The sequence below is a fragment of the Gossypium raimondii genome, chromosome 11, assembly GCF_025698545.1.
Source record: "Gossypium raimondii isolate GPD5lz chromosome 11, ASM2569854v1, whole genome shotgun sequence".
Taxonomy (NCBI): Eukaryota; Viridiplantae; Streptophyta; class Magnoliopsida; order Malvales; family Malvaceae; genus Gossypium; species Gossypium raimondii.
Window position 1 is genome coordinate 36,561,319 of NC_068575.1, and position 20,860 is coordinate 36,582,178.

The window sequence follows — 20,860 nt, forward strand, 5'->3', positions numbered from 1 at the left end:
GCCGAAGTAAGTATTTGATTGTTGAACTGTTGAACGATCTTTGGTTTTTAATTTATCAATTTGATAGCTCTTCTGATGAAGAGGATGTGACAAAAGAAAAAAAAATCCATGGAATATTTATCAAAGCTTTCTAATCATGAGCTTTAAAAAGAAAAGCTTTCTACTCATGCAAACATGTCTTGAAAGCCTGTAAAAAGATGGGTTTATGATAGACCAAGATGTCCTTAAAAAACCTATAGGTTTATTGGCATTGAATATTATTATGTTTGATAACTGCAGTAATTTAATATATTCTTGCATAGGGACGCAACAAACAACTTTAATGTTGCTAATAAGATCGGGGAAAGGCAATGGACTTCGTCTTCTGATCTATATTTGTATTGGTAAAACAACAATTCAACTGTCAGAATATCTTAATTAGGAATCACGTATTGCATGCTTTGAAGATGCATTTGTAAAATTTTAATCAGCATAACATTTTGTTTATGGTGGTGATATCCATTTTTAATCTAAAGAATTATACCAATAACAATGTTAAATAGGATCTAAATTTAATACAAGCTAATGACATCATGTAATTTTTATTAATGTATGAACATTGTGCTTCGATGTAAAATATAATTCTCAAGCTATTTATTACTTTTAATTTTTACTTTTTAGTTTAGAAGATAATTAAATTATTTATTTCGCTAATGATATTTTAGCACATTAAATACGCAGTTTAAAAATAATAAAGTAGGCTATATATTATTTTTCAAATATTTTTATTTTATTAATTCATATTTAATAACAATCCTATTAAAATTTAATAACAATAATAATAATCATCTACCTAAAAAATTCGCTAAAGGTACTCTAGTCATTTCACTTTTTTCCTTATGCTATTACAACATCATTTCATTCAACCAAGCACAAGAATATTATTATAGTTTTATTCCATTCCATTCAACCAAACAATTGAATTACTGATTATAACTCTATTCCATTACAGCGAACCAAACGTAGTGTCGGTTTATTGGAATGGAATAGGGATGTCATGGAATAGAGTTGTAATCAGTAATTCAATTGTTTGGTTGAATGGAATATATGTTGTAATAGCATAAAAAATTGAAATGATTTGAGTACCCTTAGTAGAATTTTTTAAGTATACGATTATTGTTATTGTTATTAAATTTAATATGATTATTATTAAATATAATTTAATAATAATAAAATAAATAATTTAAACATATTATTTAATAAAATTAAAAATAATTTAATAACATTCTTAATATAAATATTATTAAAATATGAATTAATAAAATATATAATATTAGAAAAAATAATATATAGCCTACTTTATTATTTTTTAAATTGAAATGCATATTTAATGTGCTAGAATATCATTAGTGAAACAAATAATTCAATTATCCTCTAAATTAAAAAGCAAAAGATTAAAAGTAATAAATATATTGAGAATTAGATTTTACATCCAAACATAATGTTCATATATTAACAAAAATTTACATGATGCCATTAGCTTATATGCCATAATCAATATGTTAAATTTTACAACATCAAAAAGTTACAACAGTCTGTAGCATTGTATCATCTCATTATACAATCCAAATATTACATATACAAAAAGTTACCAAAACATCACCAACACAACCATGATTTTTAGTGGGTAGAAATAAAGCTTCTCATTCATTCCATTCACACAAAAGAAGGTAGATTTAAGAAAACGAGCATTTGCGCTAGATAGTCTGGTATTTTGCTCAATGCAAGAAAGCACTCATCCTTAGTTAATCCTTCTACTTCACATAACGTTGAATATAACTTTTGGGCATTTTCTTGAGTGAGTATTTCTAATTTCTCTTGAATTAACACTTCGAAGGCAATGATCCTACTTAATTCAAGGCCAACAGTCCGTATGTTTTTCCCCCAATAACATGGCAGCATCAATAAGTGAAGTAGAAGAAATTTGTACTATTAAAGGTAAACGAGCCATTACTGCAAGATATTAAAGTGTTACATATATTCACATCATAGTATAAATTAATCTCAAAACAGAATGTGATGCATAAATTTAAATCATAAATACATAAAACTCACAATATGATGTTGATGGAAACAAGAGATACTAACTATGACCCTGTTATTTAGTAGTGCACAAAATTCTTCAAGCTTATGTTATTAATTGAATTATTGCTATAAAAGCAGATGATACCCATAAAAGAAGACATAAAGTGTAATATCCCGAAAATTATTATTGTAATACCCTGAAAATTACTACAGTAAGAAAGTAGGTATCCTTGCTAGTAAAATAAGGAAATAAAGTGACAAAAAGGGAAATTTTGAGTTATGGCAACATTGGGAATTATATTATGACTTATTAATTCAAGAAAGGATTAAATCGCAAAAGTGAGAAAAGTTTTGTTGCCCAAGAGTAAATACTCAAAATTTGAGGGATTAAAGTGTAAATACGAAAAAATTAAAGGACCAATAGTGTAAATATTTTAATGGTGGAATAATCTAGAAACTAAGAAAAATGGATGAATTAGGACCAAATTGAAAAGATGAAGAATTTTGAGGGACTAAATCACAATTTTACCAAATTAAGTGATGACTCAAGGATGAAATTTTTAAAGATTATAAACGACAAAATGGTCAATTAGAAGAGAGAGAAATCTAGAAGGCAATGATGATGTTGGTGATATTTTAGATTAATTAATTAAATAAATATTAGTTTATTAATATTTTAATTTGATTTTTAAATGATATTTTATTATTTTATTATTATTCTATTTAGTATATATATGGAAGGAAAGATGAAGAATCTTCATCTTCTTCCCATGCATCCAACGTATGAAGAGAAAAGAAAGAAAGAAACTTTCTTTTCTTTACAATTTGGTCCTTTCACCAAAAATTCACCATTTTCACTTAGAAATCAAAAGAATTTTCATATCCATCAAGAGAGAAAGATAACAAGGAGACAATGGGGAGCTTGAATATCAAGTTAGATTCAAGAAATAGAAGCTGGAGAAGAGAGAAAATCAAGTTAAAGATTGAAATCAATAGGACAAGGAAGAACATCAAGATTTCAATATATTTTTAAGTTTGTTATTATTGAAAAAGCATGAATATGATGTTATAGTAGAGTTTTCTTAAATAAAGTCTTATGTTCTTGATATATTAGTGAAGGAAATAAGAGAAAGTGATGAAAAATATTATAGAGAAAATGAATAAGGAAGTTATAAACTTAGTAATCAACATTTTGCACTAAAACAGTTTTGGACAGCAGCAGTAGGTTAACTTCGAAAAATCACCATAAATTATGGAAATTGAATTAGAGGATGAAAAAATATGGAATTAAATCTTATTAAGTCTATTTTCTCATAGAATAAACAGTGTAAGTAATGAAATTGTAAATAATGAGATATAATAAATTATGTGAGACAAGGTCAGAATGAATTCGGGTTCCCCTGTTCTGAATTTGGAAAATTATAAAAATTGGAGAAAAATAATTATGGGATTAAATTTATATTTTTAAAATCCTGAATGAGTCTATTTTCAAAATAAAAAACAGAAACATCATTTGAATCCTGTATGAGGAGATAATTAGTTTTTAGTTAAGAAGGGTCGGAACTGTCAAACAGCAGAATAGGGATGACTTTAAAGAATAAACTGTACTTATTGGCTAAACCAAAAATTCTGAAAATTTTATAGTAAGAATATATGTGAGTCTAGTTTCAGATAAAATTAACAGATCTCAATTCGAAGTTGCATAGCTCAAGATATAAATAATTTTGTGACAATGACTCAAGTGGACAACTTTGAATGAACAAATAAATAAATAGTAAAATTATAGATAATGTTACATATAAGCATTTTATATACATTAAGGATGTGGAATGGAGAGGAGTAGAGCTGCTCATGGGCTGGGCGGCCAAGCCCGGCCCGACGGCCCTCCCGAAATATGGGAGGGTTCGGGTAAAAATATAGGCCCGAAATATGGGTTTGGGCAAAAAAATGAGGCTCGTTTAGAAAACGGGCCCGGTCCGGCCCGGTCCAAATATAATAAATATTTTTATTTTTTATTTTTTTTATTTTTAAAATACTTTTTTTAAATTTTTTTATTTTTAAAATATATTTAAAATACTTTTTATTTTTATAAATTTTTTTTGGTGTTTATTTAAAAAATGGGCCAGGCCGGGCTGGGCTTATGATTTTCTTCCCGGGTCGGGCCTGGAGAAAATTCCAGGCCCATATTTCGGGCCTGGCCGGGCCCGGGCTTAGGACACGGGCCAAAAAAAATTTTGGGCCCGGCCCGGCCCATGAGCACCTCTAGAGAGGAAGAGGAGGAAAATATATGATTATTCAACTAGCATGAGTTTTCATTAAAAATGGCTAATTTGCATGTTTTAGGTTCAGGGACTAAATTGAATAAAAGTAATTTCTTAAGGGTAAATTTGTAAAAATGTCAAAAAGTGACCAAATTGCATGAAATGAATTTTTCATTATTTAAATTAATAAGTTGAATGAAATATTAATTTATATCAAGATTGGGTGGAAATTCGAGGAAAATAGAAAATTACCAAAATGTCCCTGAATTTTGGTATTTCTGCAATTTAGCCTAGTAAGTTCGTGTAACTTGAATTATTTTCTTAGATGATTGAAATATATATATTGGATTGAGAAATTGATTTGAATTGTGAACATAAGAAATTGTGAATTGAATGAAATGGAAATGAAGCTTTGAATTACATGAGTAAATATTGGGTCTCGTAGGCCCTATTTGTTATGAATATAATATTTCGAGGATATGTTGTAAAGAATTATAAAAGCACATTAATAATTTGAAAGTTTTAATTCGGATGAAATTTTGTAACTCGGTTTAATACGTATGCAAATGTATGTCTTCTAGTAATGCCTCGTACCCTATTCCGGCGTCGAATACGGGTAAGGGGTGTTACAATGTGATATCGCCAGATTCGGTCATAACGTTTAGACCAGGTTTAGGGTGTTACATAAAGATACCATTATTTTCATTGAAGCATCAGTATAAACCTTGCAGAGTAGCTAGGACAATATCCCAGGCAATTATTATAGTATATCTTAGGTATCCAAGTTAAAGTTATGAGTATCACCACCAGAACAATATAGATCCTATAGAAATTGATTCTTTTTACACACATTTTACATACATTAGATGGATGAAGATAAGAAACATTATTAGCTTGTGCATAGCAACAAGCCATCAAGATTGCCTTTGCCAAATCAATTTCATATTGACATGAATAATTAACCAATAATCCACAACTGAAGGCCAATTATGTATCATAAACATACACAGACACTACCTATGCAACTATTAGATACTATACTTGGTAATGTTTGGTACAATACGATCTCATGACACAAACATAACACAAAAAGAACAACTACAAAAGCAATACGAAACACGACACTAACACGAAGGCTAAATATATTGAAAAAAAATTATCTGCTATAATTCGGTGTAGCAGATTAAACTAGTTTCACACTTTAAGAGCTTGAACATGAGCATTTTAGTTAAGTTTTAATTACATTTCCTTAAGTATTATTTAATTCAATAAATTGTGTTATTCGAGTATTTTATTTACCTTAGGGGCTGAATGAGGCCTAAGGGTGAGCTAATATGTTTTGTGAACATGCATGAGACCATTAGAAGTTGTATTAACTCAATACCAGTCGCTAGGTTCCAACACGAAGCATTAGATGCCACAGCATAGAGAGCAGAAATAAAAAAGCCTAAGATTGCCTTCAACGTCGCGACATACCCCTGAAGACACCCTGAAGCTAAATTTACTGCCTTCAATGTCACGACACAGGACCTGGTGTGTTACGACATCGACTCTGTAAGGGAAATTAATACGAGCTAGGGTCATTTTGGTTCGCACAATCCAACTTTAAGCTTGGGAACATCAATTGACCTAGGGTTAAGGATTACGACCACTCTAAATCTATAAATAGGTCCGGTTAAACATGTTATAGACAGCTCTTTCTATTGTATAATTTTCTCTTTAGTTTTAGTCTTTAGTTTTTTCCTTTCTCTTAGGTTTTAGACTTTATTTCCATTTTTGTTATTTACTTTCGGGAAGAAATCAGATTCTGAAATTATTTTCAAACTCTGTGAGGATTCTGCGCTTAAAATTAATACAATCAAGCTTCTTCTAAACTCTATTCTTGAATCGTTCTTTATGTTCATTCTTTTTTTTAAGTTTACACGGTTTACTAGATCCATGAAGAACTAATCCTCCTATGGGGGATTAGTGAGCGGAGATATGAATAATTAACTATTTTGTGGGAATTTCTTAACGGATCAACTATTCAGGATAGAAAGAGCCTAAACCCTAGGTTTGACAACCCTAGGAAGTCATCAAGCTGGAAATTAACCCAAAATTGGTATGGTATATCCGTGAACACTTCAACCTTGAATCAGTTTGGACTGTAAGGTCGAAAGATAAGTAGTTCCTGCCGACTTCGTATGTTAGTGGACGTATCGGAAGATCCTACTGGGATATTAACTAGTTGATTGAATAAGAAATCCCAAGACGACAGTTGATTAAAATTACCAAAGCGAGCTAATCACCCATGTCCAGATTTGATACGTATTTCTTCATTTGATTTCTACTTTTCATTTATTTAATTTTCTTGTTCTTGCTTATTATTAGTATAGTTTATCAAATACTCTTCTTTTGATTCTTCGTACTATAAACTAATTAAAGTATTGATTAGATCTATTTATGTTTAAGTTAGAATTAATTTAGTGCTTGCCTCCCTTAGGTACGATCCTTGGAGTACTCACCTACTCCGTTATAACTATATTACAACCTGACCCGTATACTTGCAGATATCGTTTTTCCACATCTTTTGTGTAGGATTTTACACTCTAGATGTTTGTACGTCCGGAGGCGGTCAAGTTGTTGGCACCATTGCCACTATTTTTATTTTAATCTTCGCATATTAATAGAATAATTAGGAAATATTTAGATTATAGATGCAATTTTAGTTTAGTTAATCATTTATTTATATTACTAACATCTCTCTGCTTTTCAAAAAACCTTCTTGAACAGTTTCATTCAAAGATACCCGCAGCAGTAACCATGGGAATTGGCTAGTATAAACCATAGATAATTTTGATTATATGTGGTCAGATGAGGAATTAGATTATTATGCTGATACTTACAAAGAAGGGGTCTATGAAGAATGGGAGATTCAAGAGAACCAACGACTATTGATGCTTGAATTAAGTCAATTTCGAGAAGAAATTCCCACTCCCTTACAAGATTATGACATCAACATCGATACCAATACGAAGGGGTATTAATAAGAGCAAGACAAAGAATGAGCAAGAAGGAGAATTTAACGGTAAGCACTCGTGAGGAAGGGGAGATCTCGAATAACCGGTTAACCCTGAGTATGATAGAATATCAAGATAGAATAGAAAGAATAACATCCCAAGAAGCTATAGAACAGGTTGAGGAAATGGTGAGGAGACACAGGAATCAATTAGGAGTTAAACTTACCTGTCTAACAATGTTAGATTCTTTCAACGAAGACAGCTTGCAAGATCAATATGTTATGGATCTACCTCGACAATCAGAGCTACTAATATTCACTACCAAGTTAATAGAAGAATGCCCGAAGTCTAGGAAACTTGTAAGAAAGAGCGATGATAACCATGTACTTTCAGGGGATATACTTAATTTGAATTTTTTTTGTAGGACATTAATCCTTAATTAGATGCCCCAAAAGTTTAATGTTTTAGGGATCTTCTAGATGTTAACAAAGATAGAAAAAAAGATACATTGATAGGACTTATGACCACACAATAGGCATTATTCAAATGATACCACTGATAAGCATAGAAATAGGACTGAAGGAACCACTAAGTACTCGATTACTGCGAGAAACATCTGATATAATGGTAATACAACCTGTAGAAATACTCGAAGGACTCTAGAACCGGGACTTAAGTTGTGTGGTACGAAATGGCACACTAATTGAGATGTTCAAGGAAATCCTTGTAATGCCATTTCTATTAGAAGGGTTATTTAAGTACTTTATGTATAATAAATATGAACAACAACCCCCGAACCTTTTGCAAAACAAGGACGAAAAACAAAAGTTAGGATGGTTGTGTTGTTCCTTAATTCTGCAAGTGATTAATAGTTACGATCTGCAGAAGGAATTGCCAGTGATTAGTGCAAGCCAAAAGGGTAAACTTCGAGAGTGGGATAAATGAAGAAGAATAGAATGGCACGATGGGTGTTGGACTAATACAGACAAAATTAAATTACAAGAAGCACCCAATGGTGTACTAATTAACCTGATCGATGAGTCCAGTAGCAAAACCTAACATGTTTATGTAACTTTCACTAACTGTACAAAATTGTATATTCACTGACCAATTAATTGAATTTTTAACAAGAAGATCAAACACAAAACTACCATGCACCTAAGGCACCCAGAAGATGGAAAATTTGGGAAAAGCAGAGTCGGTGTCGCAACACGGTAACTCAACACCATGACTAGCAGCAAAGTAACCAAGAAAATTATCTCGATGTCGTGACACCACTCTTCTATGCCGCAACATGGCATACAGTTCCAAAAATTTCTAAACTATAAGGTGCATCATGACAACAAACCCCGGCGTCGCGACATCAACAAACTAAAAAGGATGTCGCGACATAGAACCCTTGTGATACGGAATGACATGGATGAATGCGAAAATGGATCGTAAAGTTTTTCAAAGTCACGGATTTATCCTAGATCTCTAGACGAACGTAAATTGAAACAAGAAACAACGAAAATAGATTAGTTGTCACAAAAGTGAGTCACACGAAATTAAAACAAAAGAAAGATGAATTGGCTGGTAAAGAGTCCAAAAGAGAATGAATTAGGGTTTTTTTTATGGAAAACAACAATCCTTGGACCTCAAGAAAATGCCCCAATCAGATCTGGAAAAACAAAACACAAACAGATTTGTTAGAAGTGATTTTACAGACAAAAGTAAACTATTTTGTGCAAGAATGTTTGAAACAAAAGAAAAAGATTAAAACTCCTAATTTTGATGTGTTTCTTGATGGAACAAGATATGAGAATGTCTTTATTGAAGCAACTTCAACCTAGAACGAAAATCAATAAAATTAGCAAGCCAAAACAGCAAGAACTAACTTAAATAAGCAAGAAATGATAAATTAAGGATAAAAAGGAGAAGATGACGTCCTAAGAAGCCTTAGAAACATTAAGAATCTACAAATCCTTTCAATGACTCTAATTCCCCCTCTAAGAAAAATATCTTGGCAAGAAAAAGCTTAAAGATAATTCCCACAACTTGAAAGATTGTTAAAATAGCTTCTAAAAGAAACTTAAGAACAATTCTTGAAAAAGAAAACTCAGAGAATTATTATTAACTCAAAAAAAAATCAATTGTGTGTGTATAAGGGTGAACGTCCATGCTACTTATAGGCCCCCAGAATAATTTTTTCTAACCCTAATGAAATAATTAACATGACAACTCATCAAATAAAAAAAACAAAATAATTCTATGTGTGGACTTTTAATGGGAATTCATTCAAATGAATTAAATGGACTCTTTGGGCTGAATTCTTACATGATGATCCACCTATTAAAATAAAATTGGACCTATAGTTTAAATATTTTACAATTTGGGCCACTTTCATTATTTGGTCTGATATTTAATTAAATTACTTTGCAAACTTCAGGATGGGCTTGTAGACATCTTAATGGGCCATTTTTACAAGAATTTGGTATTGTGATATGTTTTCTCTCGAAATTGGCTCGTTCAAACTTGTACCTAAAATCCAATGCGCCTTGGCTGCAAGATTCAGTTTCTTGGACTAAGATTTTTAAAATTTGAAATCTTGATTTTCTTGATTCTTGAAATTGTCCAAAACAACAAAATTAGACCAATATCCGATTTCTTAATTTTCTTGAAAACAAGAAAGTGAATATTGATTTTCTTCTTTGATCGTGTGCGTATCTAGGGTCTTGGTAACGAAGTCTTGGATGGTCTCGTTCAATCTTGCTCAGATTTGCTTGGCCTTCAACCTCGTTATTGGGCCTTAAGGAAATTTAAGCCCATTACATTCATGAGCTTGATTTTGGGCCTTAAGGCTCGCATCACCTTGTATTGTGACATCGCTGCAATTTTTTGCAAGGTTAACCCGACCCGTTTGCACAACTCAATGACATAAACCTTATTTCACCTGATTTTTAACTTTATAAACCTCTAATTTTAACCTAAAAACACTTTCAATCACCATCTTAACCCTTCTTAACTAATAAAAAATCTCTACTCTCCTCAATCCACAAACCCCTCTTTTTAATCCAAACCCTAACTAAACCCATCTCTTTGGTTGATTTAAAAAGTTAAAGTTGGGTGCAAAATCATTCAGCATTCGAAAAAGGAACAAGGAGGTTGAGGTTTAAGTATTTCTTTCTCGTTTTACTGTTTCATTGATTATTGCTAAATTATTCTTTTTTTATTTAATATAGAATAGTAGAAAAGGCCTCTTAGGAAGAGTAAGACAACTACGATCCAAAAAACTCTGGTAGTTTCGGACCCTGCAACATTTGATAATCCAAATACAGAAAAATATTTTCCCGAGTTACAAAGTAGGCCTTTCATCCAATAGCGAGGGTTCGAACCCTCAATGGTTTTGTGTAATGAAATTTGGACTTTAGTTAGGTACCATCATTGGGAGCGATTTTGTATCACTCCTAGGGAGATATGTGAGTTCTACGATGTACCTTTCTATAGTAAAGACTTCCTTAATAGCACTGATTCAGACAACTTTGAAAATATAGATATGGAGGATGTCATTAAGTACTTAAGTCAAAATAGAGGCACATGGAACCGTAGGCCAGATACAGATTTGCCAACTAACTTCAATCAAGCAATAATGTTCCTAGTAGCAAAAATATGGATGTAGCTCCTGGGCACTAGAATTGCACCCGTATTAAATGTTTCTAATATTAATATTCTTCAAGCTATTTTGTTATATGACATTTTGTAACACAAGTAGATATGTGTAGGTAAACAAATTTACAGTGAAGTGAGGCATTGTGCGTATAGCCAAAAAGTCAAAATCTTCTTTCCCTATTTGGTGACAGAGCTATATTGAAAGGTAGGAGTTCCAATGGGGGAGAATGAACAGTTCATGAAACCAACAAAAAGCATCATCGGTGATTCATTGTATACATAGCACATCAATCTTCAAAGGAAACAAATCATGAACTGGAATCAGAGGAGGAAAGAAAATATGGATCTCCCAGTTTCACTTAAATAGAAAGAGAAGACGAAAGCTCGAAGAGGGGTAAGCGGGGGCACGAAGGAGAAGATTGATAGGATAATGAGGTGGATGCAAGAAAAAGACCCAGTACTCCAAGAATTTGCCCAATTGAACAAGTTAAGAGCTCCAAATTACCTGCCGAACATGTTCGACCAAACACAAACACATCATGAAAATATAGAGGGGGAGGTAACTCTAGAGAATGAGAGCAAACACAATCGCTCGGAAGATGTAGATGATTATGATGTGGCCTTTCAGCCACAATATTCTACACCAGAAGGGCCTGTCATCTGAAGTCCAACCCGCCATGCGCCTTCAACGGGTGGGAGCTCTCACCAAAAATAGGGCTCAAGAAAGGGAAAAGCCCTAATGAAAATGAAGTGTGCGCCACATTGGGATGATTCGAAGGAAGATTAATTTAAACTCTTTAATGTTTTTAAGGATTGTATTAATTATTTTTAAGATTATTTTAATTTGATTTTTTTAGGAGTAGGATTAATAGTAGATTATTAATTGTTTTGTGTCTTATTCTAATTTTCTATGTAAAAACCTCATATGGAGGAGGCACAACAATTACAGCTTTAAACGATCAAATAAGGAAGCACCCACCAATAGCCTATGAAACTATCACGATCAATCGAGTAACTTCTTTCCTTATCTTTGTAAGGGCTACACATTAAGGACAATGTGTTATCTAAAATATGGAGAATGTAATATAGAAAATTTGTTCTTGAATTTTTATGCTTTTCTTTGATTTTTTTTTCCTGTCATTTGTATGCTTGAGCTTGTAGAAATACAAGTGATTTCTTTGTAGCATGTACATAGGTTAATTGTATTTACAAAAAAAATTGGCATGATTATAGGTGATTTTAAATTTTTTATTATTAGACTATTAAGTTCTATATATTACACTGTAAACAGGCATTAAAGCAATTGAATGTACCAAATGATATAGAGAATATAAGGAAACAAGCATGCTAAAATGAATGATAAATTGTTGAATTTGCGGTTGTTTGGTTGATTAGAATTGTGAATATTGAGATACCTAGGGATGACCTAAGGTATTATTTGGAATACACCCAAAGCCAAAAAGCTAACCCTATTATCTATCTTTAGTACCTATTTTTAAGCCAGAAAACACTTCTTGAAAAACCTTTATACAAAATCCGAGCCAAAATATAAATTTGTACTTATCCTTTTCCGTTTGTCCTAAACCGCATAACCATAGACATCTGGCCATACGTATTGAGGGTTAAGTAGATACATTATGGAGGATTTTGTAAAAATAGAGTGAAATAGGAGGGATCAGTGCGATTTAGTAATTATAGGTTAGCCAATATATGCAATAAAAGAAAATTTCAAGAAGAGAATCAAAATGAGTAGAAAAGGTACTTGAAAAGTAAGAGCATTTGTGAGTGAGATGTATTGAAAAAGAAAAAAATTGGGACAAATTCACAAAAGTAGAAAAGCTCATTCATTAGTGCATAAAAACTTGTAAGCTAACCGTGATTGTTATATTATGATGTGACTTCCTATAAGGAGAAATAAGGAAGGTGAGAGAAGTAGACATAAGGTGGTAAACGGGAAAGGGTTACTAAGAGGGAGAATAGGGGACAATATGATGTGCCAAACTATTTTCGTGCTTGAAACTATTTGATTCTTACTATTCTTAAAATCCATACATGTCTTAAGCCTCAGAATGTTACAAGCCAAAAAGTCTTATGATCTAGGTAGATTTATTCACAATTCAAAATTATATTGAATAATTGCACTTATGACTGTTTGTATTCTGCTAGGGTAATCAAATTACTTGTATAATTTATTGATAGATTCCTACATTTAAGACCTTTAATGCTTGTATGTTTTGTAATATACCAAACTTAGAAGTCTAATATCAAAAATGGTAAACCAGTTATATCTCATGCCAAGATTATATGTGAATATGAATTGCCTATTCATGCACTCCAAAGCAAACACTTGTATCATAATTGCTCAAGGGTCATCTTTTCATTTATTTTTTTTTGTTTGTATTGCTTGAGGACAAGCAATGACTTAAGTGTGAAGGAGTTTGATCTGTCGTAATTCGGTGTAGCAGATTAAACTAGTTTTCTCACTTTAGGAGCTTGAACATGAGCATTTTAGTTAAGTTTTAATTACATTTCCGTAAGTATTAGTTAACTTAATAAATTGTGTTATTCAAGTCTCTTATTGGCCTTAAGGGCTGAATGAGGCCTATGGGTGAGCTAATATATTTTGTGAGTGTGCAGGAGACTATTAAAAGGTGTATTAACTCAAAACTGGTCGCTAGGTTGCAACACGGAGTATTAGATTTCACAACATAAAGAAAAGAACTGAAAAAGCCCAAGACAACATTCAATGTTACCACACAGCCTGAGGATGTCGCGACATACTGAAGACATCCTAAAGCTAAACATACTGCCCTCGATGTTGCGACACAAGACCTAGTGTGTTGCGACATCGCCTCTGTAAGGGAAATTAATACGAGCCAGGGGCATATTGATCTGCACAATCCAACTTTAAGCTTAGGAACGTTAGCTGACCTAGGGTTAAGGACAACGACCATTCTAAATTTATAAATAAGCCCAGTTAACACATGTTATGGACATCTCTTTCTATTGTATAATTTTTTTCTTTATTTTTAGTTTTTTTTCCTTTCTATTAGGTTTTAGACTTTATTTCCATTTTTTTATTTACTTTCGGGAAGAAACCAAATTCTAAAATTGTTTTCAAACTCTGTGAGGATTCCACGTTTAAAATCAATACAATCAGGTTTCTTCTAAACTCTATTCTTGAAATCACTCTTTATGTTCATTCTCTTTTTCAAGTTTACTTGGTTTACTAGATCCATGAGGTATGGGGGATTAGTGAGTGGAGGTATGAATAATTAACTATTTTGTAGGGATTTCTTAACGGATCAACTGTTCAGGATAGGAAGAACCTAAACTCTAGGCCTGACAACCCTAAGAAGTCATCAAGTTAGGAATTAACTCAAAATTGGTATGGCCTATCCGTGAACACCTCAACCTTGAATCAGTCTGAACTGTGAGGTTAGAAGATAAGTAGCCCTACCGACTCAGTATTTTAGTGGACGTATCAGGAGATTTTGCTGGGATATTATCTAGTTGATTGAACAAGAAAGCTCAAGACAATAGTTGATTAGAATTACCAAAGCGAACTAATCACCCATGTCCAGATTTGGTACATATTTCTTTATTTGATTTCTGCTTTTCATTTATTTAAATTTATTGTTATTTCTTATTATTAGTATAGTTTATTAAAAACTTTTATTTTGATTCTTCATACTATAAAGTGATTAAAGTATTGATTAGTTCTATTTATGTTCGAGTTAGAATTAATTTAATGCTACCCTCCTTTAGGTACGATCCTTGGAGTACTCACCTACTCCTTTGTAACTATATTACAACCTGACCCGTATACTTGTAGATACCATTTTTCCATATCTTTTATGCAAGATTTTGTACTCTAGACGTTGGTATGTCCGGAGGTGATAAAAAAACTAAACAAGTCATTAATCCCTCTAGAGTATAGAGGATAAAGTCTTAAGCCTATTATGAAGCCATAACCAAGTTGGTCACTAAAAGAAAAAATAATTTAAAAACAAAAGTCATATACATTTGGAGGTGCAGTAAGCATAACAAACTAAATAAGATAGCAAAACTGACACCCTAATTATTGGAGTGGTTCTTTTGTTGGTGTACTTGGATCACATGGATATTTTCTTGGTGTGGGGTGATTTGTTAAGCAAATGATAGCAGTTCTTACTCAATGTGGGCTGTGTGATTCCACAACATGAAATTGGCAAAAAAAACATAGAAAATGTTAATATCACTTCATAAAGACATGCTATAAATGCAAGGTTTGTTTTGAAAGTTGAAGTAAATAATTAAATGAATGAAAAGAGCAAATGATTATAAAGTTAAAATCGATATTATTATTTAAAAAAAATGAAAGATCAGGACATCCAAAATGAGAAATGTCATTTTGGCAACCAGACAGTTCTTACAAAGTCAAAATCCCTTCACTCTTCCATCACATTAATATGTATCATTTTCATTTTAACATAAATAACCACCGTTGCAGGTCCCTCACATCCAACCTATGACAAACTGTATGAGAAAATTTTGTTCTTCTAATCTATGAATCTCTTCTGCCATTTTTTCGTCTTTCTTTATATCTAAAAAGGACTTTACCCCTTTTATCTTCCTCCTTAAAAAAACTAAAATAATATGATGATAAACAATATAAAATTAGCTTAAAATTTGGTTTCATTGAAATCAAGAAACCAATCAAAGCTAAACAACGATCAAGAAGGAAAATTTGGATGGCCTTAATCTATTATCCATCAAAATAGAAAAAGATAATTAACCATTTGAAATGAAACCCAATAAATCATCCCCACACTTGAAGAACCAAAAAAAAAAAGAAAAGGGAAAAACAAAACCAAAAAATAGTAAAAGAAAGTTAAATTTTCAATTGAGAAAGAAATTTTAGAAATTCAGATCAAACCCAAGCATCAAAGACTGATATTTTTCAGTTTTCAAGTTCTTGAACAGTTTAAGAAAAAAACAAATCAAAAACTCAAATCAAAATCAAGTATCAAATACCCATATTGTTAAGTTTTCAAGAAGCTTGAATCTTACCCATGAAAATTGATGGTTACCTGGAGACGAATTCAACGTTCTGAGTTTTCCTTTCCCTCAATTTGATAGAAAGATGAATAGTGAAAGAATAACTCCCAGGTTTTTACCAAATATAAGCTTGTAAATTTGTGATTTTTTGACGGGTACATTGGGAATGAAAAAAATTTTAAGTTATTTCTTGTATTTGCTGAATAACCATTACATAACCATTCAACGTTTTTAGCGAATGGAGCGGGAATGAAGATTACTTAATTTGTGGGATGATTTGAACCAAACAATTGAATGGTGGCCATCTCAGAATTTGAACGTAACTGCATAGCAATTCCATTGAAGCAAACATGGTGTAAGAGTCTTAAAATAAATAAGAGATAATTAATTGAAAAGTTATATAGAGGATTGACTGCAGTAATAAAAAAAAATTAAAATTTAAGAGTGAATTCGAGATATTCCATTATTTAGCTTATAGAAATTTTATTTATTGTTATATATTTAATAAAATGAAATTAATATAAACCCAAATACCAATTAGAAATGTTTATGTATCAAATTATTAAATCAAAGTTTCTAGTAATATTTAAAGTTTATCCAGCTAAGATAGTTAAATTAGTGCTTGCTTGACAACTAATTAAGCAGCCTGCGTAGTACCAAAGATTTAATTTAATATTAATACTATTACTTTATTTCTCGCATGTTGGCCTGTGTTAGTATTCAATATCATTTGAAAACTCACTAGATCTAATTTATAATGGACAAAATTTGAGTATGAGGAGAGATAAATGGTTCAACATTGCAATGAAATTGTTGACTTGAATCCTTGAAGCTTTTGAGACATAGAGTTGAGGTTGGAGTTTCTCTTTTGTCTTGTTATACCTTGATTGGATTCTGAAAACAGACCTTCCGCTTTACCTTGACAAATTCCATGAACTCCTTATAATATTTCATATTCGTTGGAAACTGCAAAATAGATTTCATGCAATTTCAAAGATTGGCCCCTGCCCTGTAATTATAGTGCTCCATCTTTTCCTTTATAATCCTTCTACACCAACCCTCTTTTCTCTTCATATGTAATGTATAGCTTTGAATCGATCTTACAGTTTAAATCCATTGTTTCTTAGTCTTTTTCTCTCTTTTTGTTCTGTTTTTTTTTAACAGCAAAATGAGCAAGAAGGGAAGCAAAGAAAGCAAACTAAGCAGGTATCTAAAGGCACCCATTAGGTTTCTGATAAAGGCCGGGGAATTCTATGTAAAAAGCTTGACGCAATACTCGGAAAGGGTAGGCTATGGAACCGTCATGGGGTGCTCGACTGGCCAGCTTAATACTTTTCCAAGGAGCTACAGTGTCAGTACAACGAGATCGGGCAATGGCGATGATGACTTGAGGGAACTTATCAGGGCCGCTTCCACGAGGAGTTTAGACAATAACAACAGGGTTCAGTTGGACCTTGTTCGACGACAACAGGCCAGGCAGTCTCTGAAGATGCCTAGAAGTCATAGTGTTGGCATTGGGAGGATTGATGAAGACAGGCCATGTGACTTTGATGAAGATATCAAGGTCAACATTGATTATGTGCCAAGGAGGAAGAGCCATGCTGTGGTAGTTTTTTCTTAGTGAAATGGGGGGTGATTTATTTAATTTTGTCAATCTTTAATAGTACCATCTGGTTTCGGCTTGTTGAATGAGGTTTGCAGTGAAAAATATCGCAGTGCCCAGGGGAGAAATCCAATGTGTCTCTTAACATGATTTTAATGAATTGTATCTGTTTCAAACCTTGTTATGTTCTCTTTTAGGGTAAATCAGAAGATTGAAATTCTAAATTGTATTTTTGTAAACTGGAATTAAAGCTTGCCTGCAATTAATTTGGAGTTGGAGTCTTGGAGAAGGTGTTAAACACAAGCCTATAAACTGTATAGATTACACAAATGTTAGTAGTTGGACTTTATTCAAGGAAGGATTCTGAATATGATAGGACAGAATCAACCTATTAGTGTCAGAATCCTATGGGGTTTTTTTTTAGATAAATAACCCATAATTTTTAAAAAAAATTATGAAAATAATCTTAATATTAGATCATTTAGAAAAATGATTTAATTTTTATAGCAAGAATAGGTGCCTCCACTTGTACGGCGCATCATTCCAAAAAATAGTATTGACATCATTTTTTTTGATGAAACGGGGTCGACTTGGATTTTGAAAATAAAACGAAAATGGGAGTCGCCACCAATCTTTTTTGATGAGGTGTGATCGGGTCACCTCATAATTTAATCATTTTAATAAAAGTTTAAATTTACTAAAACGATAATTTTTGGTCTACAAAATCCAGAAAACGGGTTCGGGAGTCGGTTACGTACGAGGAAGGATTAGCACCCTCGTAACGCCCAAAAATTGATACCTAGTTGATTAATTAATGTCTTTATGCCGAAATTTGAAAATTAAAAAAAAAACAAATTGAAATGCAATCCATTTTTATTGATGTGCATTTAAAAATCGTTCGAGTAAATTTGAAAATGAGTTAAAGACCTGCTTATTTCAAAGTAACGAAATGTTACGCCCCGTAAGTTGGGACGCGATATTTGAAACTTTAGAGAATAAGCTTGACTTTATTTTTTATTGGAATTTCATGTTTTTAAAATTAAAGGGAACATTTCATCATTCAAGTTTAATGAGAAAGATCGAAACCCCGTGAGTTAGGGTACGACTTCTCGAATTACCCAAAACGCGAAATGTTGCCGTATATCGAAATTTCTTTGATTTTGAAGCTTAAAAGGGTACTTTGCTATTTAGGTTTGACGAGAAAATCGAAACCCCGTAAGTTAGGGTACGATTCCTCGAATTACCAAAATGCAAAATATTGCCTCGTCGAGATTCCTTTCGTTTTTGAAATCTTAAAAGGATACTTCGTGGTTTCGATTTAGTGAGAAAATTGAAACCCCGTAAGTTAGGGTACAATTCCTCGAATTCACGAAACACGAAATATTTGCCTTATTTTAAAAATTTCCTTTTGAATGATAACGAGTAAGATATTTGAAGTAAGCATTTTCTTATTAAAAAATGATAAAGCAATCTAAGTTGGATAACTATGTTGGGGTTTAATTTACAATAATGACATGAAATAATAATATAATAATAAACATGGAATAACGATACATGGATAAAATTATACAAATGTATGACAATAATATGAAAAATACGAGTAAACTAATTATGGTATACATAGTGACAATACACACTCAAGATATATTATTTGAAAACTAGGATTAATAATCAAGGATGAATGAATTAAATAACATATATAACAATTTCAAAAATAAGTGGTATAGGGCAAATTAAAATAAATAAAATGTAGAGCAAACTTAGAATAATAAATGAGTCTTGAATAAAATGTAGAACAACCATATACGAAACAATTTAAAAACATTATATATGAAAAATTTTAAAATAACTAATAACATATATGTACATATGAAAGCATAAAATAAGGAAAATCTTAAAATAGATAATAAATAAAACACAAAAACAGATAATAGTTGAAAAAGGTACAAAATGATTTTAAAGTAACTATCATATATATAATATATTTTAACATGAGATAAAATAATGTATAAAGTACTGAAACTATAAAAACATGAAATAAATAAAAAAACATTTTGAAACGAACAATATAAAGAAATTTCAAAATAAATAGCATAAGAAACAATTTAAATTACATAATACATATAAATTTAAAATGGATAGTGCATACATATATATTTGAAATAAATAAAATAAAAACTTGAGATAAATACTAGTCAATCTAAACTAGTTTAAAATAAAACAATATATAAAAGAGAATCTTAAACAATAAAAGAAACAGTTTAAAATATATATATATATATATATAAAATTTAATGTAAAACAATTTCAAATAAATAATAAATATAAAGGCTTAAAACAAATAATGATAAAATAGCATATAAAAAATAAATAAATTAAACATATTGAGGACGTGGTTGAAACGGAATAAAAAAACGGGTCTTAAACTGCAAATACATGAAACAGGTGGCTAGGGGGACTGAAATAAATTACGCTGAGGACATGGGGGACCGATTATGCAATATCCCCGTCCCTTATGCGCATCGCTTTGCGCAGGACCAGATTGGAACAGGCGCAAAGTTTTGTGGCCGAAATTAAGCGAAATAAAAGACTGTATCGAATGTACCGCAGAATTGGGGGGACCAAAGGCGCAAATTACCCATTAGGGCAAGAAGGCGTAGATCTCCCCCCTCAAATGGCGCCGTTTTACAATCCATAAAAGAAAAAATTTTACTTCTCTTTCTGCTATTTCATTTTCTGCAGAACGCAAGAAAAAAAAATAAAAGGGGGATTCCCTTTTCTTTGCTAGGGTTCCAGGCTTAGCCTTGGAACCCCGCCGCCGTCCCTCTTCTCCACTTCTCTGATTGCGCCGCCGCCATTTACAAATCAAACTAAAAAAAACCTAAATAATCTCCTCCTGCATGCGCCGCATAAAAAAAACGAAAGCCCCCCATCCATTCAACTCTGATCCGAATGGATGAGGGATTCGGCGACGCACCAAGCCCAGGTATGAGTTCTAAACCCTCTTCCTTTTGTTTTCATTCTTCTTACTGAAAGAAGTAAACGCCGATACAAAAAAAATAGAGGAAAGAAAAAAAAAAGGAATCAGAATACGAAGGCCAATCACCTTTTGAAACTGTTGTTTTGTGTTTTTGATTCCTTTGAATGCATTTTTTTTACATTAAATCTCTCTGCTTTTTTTTTACATTCGTTTTTTTTCTTTGTTCTATTGCAATCGGTCTATATATCGAAAAAAATACAGAATA

At 31.9% G+C, this 20,860-nt stretch overlaps 1 protein-coding gene across 2 annotated transcripts; it reads left to right on the top strand.

Moving 5' to 3' along the window:
• The first annotated feature begins 16,791 nt into the window (after positions 1–16,791).
• LOC105801544 (uncharacterized) lies at positions 16,792–17,952 on the top strand. Of its 2 annotated transcripts, none has more exons than XM_012632800.2 (2): positions 16,792–16,865; positions 17,177–17,951. In XM_012632800.2, the coding sequence occupies exon 2, from the start codon at positions 17,181–17,183 to the stop codon at positions 17,631–17,633; it is 453 nt and encodes a 150-aa protein (XP_012488254.1). In that variant the 5' UTR covers positions 16,792–16,865; positions 17,177–17,180; the 3' UTR covers positions 17,634–17,951. The 2 variants fall into 2 exon arrangements, with proteins under 2 accessions (XP_012488254.1, XP_012488252.1); XM_012632798.2 differs by lacking the exon at positions 16,792–16,865 and adding an exon at positions 16,874–17,023 and having other exon boundaries at positions 17,177–17,952.
• Positions 17,953–20,860: the final 2,908 nt, after the last annotated feature.

Bases quoted from the DNA above. Each gene is read 5' to 3' on its own strand.
- LOC105801544 (XM_012632798.2), top strand. From the start codon at position 16,995: ATGCAATTTCAAAGATTGGCCCCTGCCCT. The intron at 17,024-17,176 runs GTAATTATAGTG...TTTTTTTAACAG, and splicing joins CAAAGATTGGCCCCTGCCCT to CAAAATGAGCAAGAAGGGAA.